At 48.0% G+C, this 8600-nt stretch overlaps 1 protein-coding gene across 2 annotated transcripts; it reads right to left on the reverse strand.

Annotated features, from left to right (window-relative positions):
- Window positions 1–586: 586 nt before the first annotated feature.
- Window positions 587–5497, reverse strand: BCL2L2 (BCL2-like 2). Of its 2 annotated transcripts, none has more exons than XM_006835435.1 (4): window positions 5362–5497; window positions 4975–5062; window positions 4072–4511; window positions 587–3473 (listed from the first exon to the last, which is right to left on the reverse strand). In XM_006835435.1, the coding sequence occupies exons 3-4, from the start codon at window positions 4501–4503 to the stop codon at window positions 3324–3326; spliced, it is 582 nt and encodes a 193-aa protein (XP_006835498.1). In that variant the 5' UTR covers window positions 4504–4511; window positions 4975–5062; window positions 5362–5497; the 3' UTR covers window positions 587–3323. The 2 variants fall into 2 exon arrangements, with proteins under 2 accessions (XP_006835498.1, XP_006835499.1); XM_006835436.1 differs by having other exon boundaries at window positions 5308–5396.
- Window positions 5498–8600: the final 3103 nt, after the last annotated feature.

Raw genomic sequence — 8600 nt, forward strand, 5'->3', positions numbered from 1 at the left:
TAAGATATAATTTTGATATCTGACTCGACTAGAAGTGCAAAGGGATGGACTGAGTAATTCCAGTCAATCCCATCCAATTTAGTGGTATACATTAATGTTACTAAAGCCAAACATCTCAGGGGACCAGGAAAGGAAACAAGGGCTTCATTTTTGCCAGGCATATGTTAAGTCTGAGGTAGACACCAGGGGATCCAAGGGGAAATGCTCATCATTATCACACACTTTTGACTAGAGACTGAACCACAGTCCAGGAGATGACTGCTATCATGCAAAGGTTTTGTGCAGGTTTTCTTTGTTTTGTTTTTTCTTGTCACAATACTAAGTACCAACATACATACACCCTGCTAGCATAGCTTGGGTTGGCATAGATGGAATTCTTGGCTTTGGGCATTTGATTGGGAGAGGGGAATATTGGGAAGGTCCTGATTTTTTACTATTATTGTTTTTCATCTCAACACCTCAAGTACCTAATACTCAACACCTATAACTACCTATAATTCTTGTCATTAGCAAGGTCATGAAGAGATGACTAGATCAAGGAATGTCCTGATCCCAGGCCATACAGTATAGAAGTCACAAACCCTACTCAGTCCTCATTAAACTTCTGGGCTTTATTTATTTTTTTTTAATACGACCATTACATATTACACAAAAATAAAAGTCAAATGAACTTGGTATTTATAAATTATTAAATAAAAATACAGGAATATATATTTATATTTATAGAGCTTTTTTCTTCTAAACTAACCAAATCTGTTCTCCCGCCATTTTATGATTTAAAAAAGTAAATAATATATGCCCTAAAATAAGTGGGGAGTGGGGTTAATAAATGCAGGACCTAGTTGCCCTACTTCCGCTCTTTCCTTGGCCAAAGCAAAGTCCCTATTTGTCCCGTTGGGCTCTGGAGAGCAAGAAACACCCTCTCCACCTATTTATTCTGTGAAAAATGGCAATTACATTATTTTATGTTTTTTTAAATGAAATGGATTTAAAAATCGGGAGCCGTACTCAGCCTTCTTGGCTAAGAGCTAATCCCAAGGAACTATATGGCTCTAGAAGAGTCCCTAGTTTTCCCTGACAGAAAAGTCTCTGGGATTTCCATTGCCCTTCAAGCTAAGAAGGGCAGGACAGGTCAAAACTGCCCACTGTGGTCCCATCCAAGCTATGTTTCTAGGAATCCAGACCAAGCCTTTACCCTTTTCAGAAAACAGCCCCTCCTTCCAGCCAGGTGTGAAGGCCCAGAGCAGGGCATTTGCCCCTACTGCTAAAGGAAAGCTAACAGGGATAGGCATCCTGTGGTAGAGGGGAGGGTGAAGAGTCTGCCCCAAACTTGGGGGAGCACAGGCTCCAATTTGGAGCTGATGGTTTAGTCAGTGGTTTTCCAACTTTTTCCAGCAGCAAACCCTATAATTCAAATAAAATCTTACCCTGAACCCCGATATGTAAGACAACTACATGGGGAGCTGTTCTGTTTGATGGCAAGTTGCCCAGCCTGCTCAGCTCCCATTCCATCTCCCCAAGGACTCCTGAGGCAACCCCTAGGAAACTTTGGGGCTCTGCCAAGCAGTTTGAAAACCACTGGCCTAGTTTGCCCTGAGCAAGTCAGAGACCCCCCACCCCCACCCCAATTGCCTGCCACAGACCAGCTCTGAGTTTCTGCTATCAGCATACTCACGACAGACCAAGTGGCACATGCAGCCTACCACCTCCCCTATAAATACCATTAAAAAGTGCAGCCCTCTCTCAAAAGCAAAAGTCTGGACTAAACACCTGAGGCCAATTCTGATCCCACAGTCTAACGAGCACAACTAAGTTGCCATATTCTGGGACCAAATGAAAATCTCCAAGAAGAGCGAACCATATTCTAGCAAAGCTGATTGGTGCTCGGGATCAAGGGCAGGGTTCTAGAGCACTTTGCATCTGAAGTCAGAATTGAAGAGCAGCAATTTTAGCACCTTGGAAAGTGCAGCAGTGAGGTCTGGCTCAGGGCATGCATCTGGAGTGAATATTTTCTTATTCAAAAGGAAAAGTTATAACCAGAATCTGTTCTAGAGGACTGTGAGCTCTCAACACCCCCAGATTGTGAGGTACAGACAAGTAACACTCATGCAAACAGCGTGTCTTCAAAGAAAATATGAATGCTTCTAGGTCATGGTTGGTACTCTAGAACCCATAACCTGGCCCCTGATAAAGCAGCACCAAAGCCCACCGCACAGAAAGACTGATCACAGAGTACACATCACCCTCGCATCCGTGGGGCTCAGAGCTGGAAATGTTTCTCTCAAGGCATCAACTCTCAGTCTCACTGAGACATACTGCAGGACCTAGACTGGACTCTAGATCAGCATTTATGTCCACACACTCAAGGAAAATTAGCTGGAGCCCCAATTTAGTGTTTAAATTTGGGTACAGAAGTCCCAGAGATAGGGAACACTTCTAGGCACTGTGATGCCTCAGTGGGAGAGGAGGGCAGCAGACAGCTCCAGCTCCGAAAGCCTTTACCCACCCAAGCTCTGCAGCCCTGCCTGTCTGTCAGAGCCCAGGAAGCAGCAGCAAGTGTGTGATGCACAGGAAGGAGGAGAGGAAGGAACAAGGCCTGCTGCAGAACTGCTCTCTTCTCCAATGCCCTGCCAACTACTTTCTGCAGGCAAGTGCCCAAAGGCCTCTGTCTGGATACAGTGTTTCTCCCTCAGCCTAGAGGCACCAGGACAAGAGAAAAGGAAGGAGGGGTTTGGGAGGAGGGGGCAGACAACTGTCCCTTGTTCTTGCCACTGCAAGAGGGAATGTTTTCTCCTGGAAGAATCCCACCACCAGATTAGACAAGCAGCCCAGCATGCACACGAGCACGCGTGCACATGCACACGCATGTCCCAGCAGCCCGTTACAGCCACTTCTCCCTACCCCGAGGACCCCGTGAGCTTCCATCCAAAGGGATGCATCTCCTGTGTTCTCCCCAAGTCCCACTCATCCAATGGAGATGCAATTCCTTGTGTAAGCTCCCCTTTCTCAGAGCTGCAAACCAAGCTCCCGATAAGATGTCGATGGGTGTGCCCACACCTATAGTCATGACCCCTGCCACCTCCCCCCATCCCTGGAATGACTCCACCTCCTGGCCCCCCTGATCTTCCCAATACATTGCCCAATGTCTCCAGCTTACCCTTCCATCCACCTGCCTGACACACTCCGCTCCCTCACCCCCTACCCTTCCCCTGCCCGCCCCATTCCTTGCCCATCCATTCACCCCACTTCCTCCAAGGGCCTCTGTTTTGTTCCTGCTCTCCGGTCCCCCAGCCACACTTAGTCCTACCTGGCCCTGGACTTTCTCATTTGCTAGCAAAAAAGGCCCCTACAGTTACCAGGGCCCCCAGTGCCACGGCCCCCGTCAGCACTGTCCTCACTGATGCCCAGTTCCCCTCCCGCAGACGCCGTGCCTCCTCCAGGGCCCCGTCCCCGTATAGAGCTGTGAACTCCGCCTGTGGGAGAGAAGGGAAGTAGGAGAGAAAGAAGGAGAAAGGGATATCAGGAAAGGAAAGAGTGGAGAAAAGAGGAGAGGAAGAGTTCCAGTTCCATCCACTGTGAACACTACCTCACACCCAGCTCCTCCCTGGCCAAAGTTTTAGTCTGCAAACCCCCTGGAAGCCCCATGTGCACTTCTCCGTGAGTGCCTGGCTCATTTGCTCTTTCTGCCTCAAGTGAACCCTATCCTTTCTTGGCCAAAAATTCTTCTTAGAACTAGTGTCCTTTGCCAAGTCTTGCCTGATAACCACCCCAATCCCTCAGGCCCTGTCCTCAGTTGTATAAAGTTCCTGACAGCCGTTTGCAGGCAGTCCTTCAGTGCTATGTATTCTGTTCTCTGCTTTGGACCATGAGCTCATCCAATGATTACTGCATGGTAGCCCTGTGCTATGCCTGCCCACAGCGAGGGCACCTTTCAGTCTGAGTCTACCCAAATGAGAAGACTTAGCCCTCATGCCTCATTCCCAGCATGACAGCCCCCAACCCCAATCAGCCCCCACCTTCCCCTGGAGACCAGCTTTGCAGAGGGATGTGCAGAACTGAGAAGCTTCTTACCCAGCCCCCACTGCTGTGGATCCAGTCAGCCAGCCGTGTCTCCAGGTAGACCACCATCCATTCCTGTACTTGTCCCACCAGTGGTTCCATCTCCTTGTTGACACTCTCAGCACACAGCGCAGCCCCAAATACAAAGAAGGCCACAAGGCGGCCCCAGTTGGGGCCCCCTTGGAAGAGTTCATCAGAAACCTGGGTGAAGCGTTGCTGGGCTGAGCCAGGGGTCACATGCAGCTGGGCTGCCAGATCTGAGAAGGTTCGCCGGAAGCGGGTCTCGAATTCATCTCCAGCTGCCCGCATGGCTTGGTGAAGCGGGTCAGCTGCTGGGCCCTCCCCAGGACCAGCTCCACAAACATAACCCTTCTGCCTCAGCTTGTAGCCCACAAAGTCTGCCACCAAAGCCCGTGTGTCTGGGGCTGAGGCTGGGGTCGCCATGCGGGCGGCTGCAAGAGTCAGGAATGAAAGATTGGCATGAATATATGGGCAGAGATTCCAAAGGAGTATCTCAGATTTGGCCAGCACAGAGGTGCAGGGTGTGGATGCGAGGGAGTGCTCAGACCACTAGACAAGGAGGGGAATTAAGTCATGGTGAGGGCCAGCACCCGGTCTGGTCATTAATTTCCTATTATGCCAAATTAAATATAAAACAAGTGCATTTTATGTTTAGTACAGCAGGTTCTTTTAATAATAAAAAAGCACTAGCTCTATGACATCCTACAGACCACCTCTCTACAGCGCGCATCTCTTTGGCTACAGCTCTTTGGCTACAGGAAGGGGCTTAGGACCTCCCCAGAGGCAAGCCGTGAAGATGTTAGCAGTGGAATAGGTGAGGAAAAAGGTAAGGGCTGAAGAGAAAGGTGGGAGAAGCAAAGGGGTGCCCAGGGCAGAGAAAAGAAATACACTCACCCAGTCTGGATGGCAGCTCTTAGGACCCAGCACTGGTGGCAAGAAGCCCCCAGCTGGGGCCTTTCATCCTACCGGCCAGCGTGGAGCCCTGGGACAGGGAGGGGGAAATCAGAGCCAGGCAGGGAAAGCCAGGGAACAGAATCTGGCCTGGGAAGGACTCGGGTTGCAGCTCCTGGGTCCAGGCCTCTGCCCTCTACGCTCTACCAGCTGTGTGGCTGAATCCATGTTTAATGACTGTCTTCCCGGGAAACACAGGGCCAAAGGCTTCTTGCCGACACCATCTCTACTCCGGGCTCCCACCAGCGCAGCCCTAAGGTCCAGCTCCTCCCTTACCCCCACCCTCAGCCTGTCTACAACCCCGCCTGCCTGCCAGGTTGGGGATCTCACGGGTCAGGCCGCTGCCGGGATCCGGGCTGTTTCCTGGTGCAGGAGCTGGGAGGGAGGGAGGGAGGGAGAGGAAGGGAGGGAAGGAAGGAAGGAGAAAGGGGGGGCGGGCTGGAGGGAGGGCCTGGCGCCGGGTGATGATGGGACCCAGAGATGCGTCCAGAGAGAGGGGCGGGGCTGGTACGTAGGCCTGGAAAGGGCCACAACTTGGGAAGAGGGCTGCTGAAGTAAGGGAGGTGGCCCAGGCCGGGCTACTGAGTCTCAAGACTGCCCACAGAAATGCACTGGGCCTGGGGAAATCTCAGAGCAAATGCAATATTTCAAGAAGGTTCCTGATATTATATGCACTTGTTGAACTTTTCCAGCGCTGGAGTGGGAGTGGATGCCTAGAAAAGTGTTTCCCATTACCCTGAGAACCTCAGGCCAAGTGCCTTACCTTTGTGGAATTAATGGACTCAGTCACCAAACCTTTCCCATTGTCTTTTCTCCTAGGTCTTTAATCGAGTGATTTCATGGGCTGAGGCAGGGGCCAAGCATCAGGGAGCCAAGACTTGGAAAACAAGCAGTTCATGCAGGTAACTTTTCTTCATCTTCTTTTTCAGTCATCAGATGATTTAATTTCTTCTAAATCCAACGTATGACCTCCTCATGAATAAGGTAAGCAATCTAGGAGTACAGATGAAAAGTATAAATCTCTCCTCATCCACTTTCAATTCTACCTCCCTTCCTGGAGGTCACCAGCGTTAAGTTGTTGTCTATCATTTTGAATTTTACATGCATCAAATGTGTTTATTTATATATATACAGCTGTTGTTGTTAAGTGCTATCGAGTTAGTTCTGACTCATGGAGACCCTGTATATCTTTGCAGGAAGAGAAAGCCTCATCTTTCACCCACAGAGAGCTGATAGGCTCAAACTGTCAACCTTGTGGTTCGCAGTCCAGTACACAGTCCAGTGCTTATCCTATGGAGTCTTTGTTCTTCATATGTTGTTGTTAAGTGTCTTTGAGTCGGTTCCAACTCATAGCAATCCTATATAGGGTTTCCAAGGAGCAGCTGGTCGGTATACATATGTTGCTGTTGTTAAATGCTCTTGAATCAGTTCTAACTCATAGTGACCCTGTATAGAGTTTCGAAGGAATAGCTTGTGGGTATGAACCATCAACCTTGCAGTTAGCAGTCCTGTGCTCATCCTACAGCACCATACCAGGACTCGAATAAAGTTATATTTTGTTAAGTGCCCTTGAGTCGGTTCTGACTCATAGCAATCCTGTACAGTTTCTGAGGAGCGACTGGTGGGTTTGAACCACTAACCTTGCAGTCCAGTGCATATCCTACAGCACCACACCAGGACTCTGAATATATATATATATATATACTAACCTTGCAGTCCAGTGCATATCCTACAGCACCACACCAGGACTCTGAATATATATATATATATATTTATTAATTTATTTATATATAGTGAGGTACTGTAGGATAAGCACCGGACCCCACAGTCAGTTTGAACTACAAGGTTGGTGGTTCAAACCTACCAGCTGCTCCATGGAATACATGTATAAGAACTCGACAGCACTTCACATCAGCAGCATATGCACACATGCACACAATGAAGCAGACCGTAGAAGAATCAATACAGTTGAATTGTGGTGTTGGAGAAGAATATCAAAAGTACCTTGGACTGCCAGAACAGACAAATCTGTGATGGAAGAAGTACAGCCAGAATGCTCCTTAGAAGCCAGGATGGCAAGACTGTCTCTCATGCTTCGGACATGCTATCAGGAGCGATCAGTTCCAAGGATATACTTGGTAGAGTGTCAGTGGAAAAGAGGAAGACCTCCAACAATAGGGATTGGCACAATGGCAGCAGTAATGGGCTCAAACATAACAATTGTGAGGATGGCATAGGACTGGGCAGTGTTTTGTTCTGTTGTGCATCAGGTTGGTATGAGTTGGAACCAACATGATGGCACACAACAACAACACATATAGACACATACATATCCTAAACCAACTCCACTGCCATCAAGTTGATTCTCTGATTCTTGGCAAATTTATATAGGGTTTTCAGGATGTAAATCTTCACAGGAGCGGTAACCTCACCTGTCTTCTGAGGAGTGCCTGGGCCTTGCTGTTAGCAGTACCACCAGGGCTTCTTCACAAGCACAAATATATAGATTTTTAGTATGTAAATTAAATCATATAGTAAATATTATTCAGAAACTTGATTTCTCTCGTGATAATGGAAATCTACCCAATTTATTTTTGAATGTCACAGAAATTCCATAGCTCCCTGCCCAGAGCTCTAGAGGAATTTCTCCTCTAGAGAGCTTGTCTTTAATTTCCTGTGTATATTTTTCTCCTGCACAAGGCCACTGCAGGTTGCATACGTATCTACAGCCAAAGGGCAGAGAGCAGTTCATAGGGGGTAAGGCAATCTCTATCTCTAGCCACCACTGGTCCACATGAGAACACTTAAGCATTTTTCTTGGTCCCTCCTTATGAGTGGGAACAGCTGGTTTCACAGCGGTCTCAGTCATCATGCAAGCTATTGCAGCTGTCACTACCTTTTGTACCCTTTGGAGGGAATCCTAACTAAAGGCTAGAAAAAGCAACTCAATATTTTCCTTTCCTGCTGGCTCCATTTGCTTATACCTCTAGCCCAAGCCTTGGAGTTACCATCTATCTTTATGGTCACTGGAGGGAAAAAAAGTTTCTGTGACAATAAAAGTAACAATTGACACATTTTGAGAACTTTTTTTTAAGGACATCTATTTGGTTCTGACTCATAGCAACCTTATATACAACAGAATAAAACACTGTCCGGTCCTGTGCCATCTTCATCAGATCCAAATATATCTCTGACTGTTTATTTATAAGCTCTTTGAGAGCAGAAGCTGAATTTTATTTACCTTTGTGTCCTCACAGAGTCCCTGGGTGGTGCAGATGGTTAACGCGCTTAGCTGCTGTCTTAGCTAGCTAGTGCTACAATAACAGAAATTCTACTACAGCGGATGCCTCAACAAAGAGAAATTTATTCCCTCACAGTTTAGGAGGCTAGAAGTCCAAATTCAGAGTGCCAGCTCTAAGGCAAGGCTTTCCATTTTGTCGGTTCTGGAGAAAAGTCCTTGTCTCCTTTCAGTATCTGTAGGCCCAACATTCCTTGGAGATCTCCCTGTGTCTTGACATCAATCTTCCCCTGGATTTAGGAGCTTCACAGGGCAGAGACCCCAGGTCCAA

This window comes from Chrysochloris asiatica, unplaced genomic scaffold, assembly GCF_000296735.1.
Source record: "Chrysochloris asiatica unplaced genomic scaffold, ChrAsi1.0 scaffold00017, whole genome shotgun sequence".
Lineage (NCBI taxonomy): Eukaryota > Metazoa > Chordata > Mammalia > Afrosoricida > Chrysochloridae > Chrysochloris > Chrysochloris asiatica.

What these genes read in the sequence shown, in the direction of transcription:
- BCL2L2 (XM_006835435.1), bottom strand. Translation starts at nt 4,503, where the DNA reads ATGGCGACCCCAGCCTCAGCCCCAGACACACGGGCTTTGGTGGCAGAC. An exon ending in TCCACAGCAGTGGGGGCTGG is followed by an intron (nt 3,474 to 4,071) that starts GTAAGAAGCTTC and finishes TCTCTCCCACAG; the next exon opens with GCGGAGTTCACAGCTCTATA.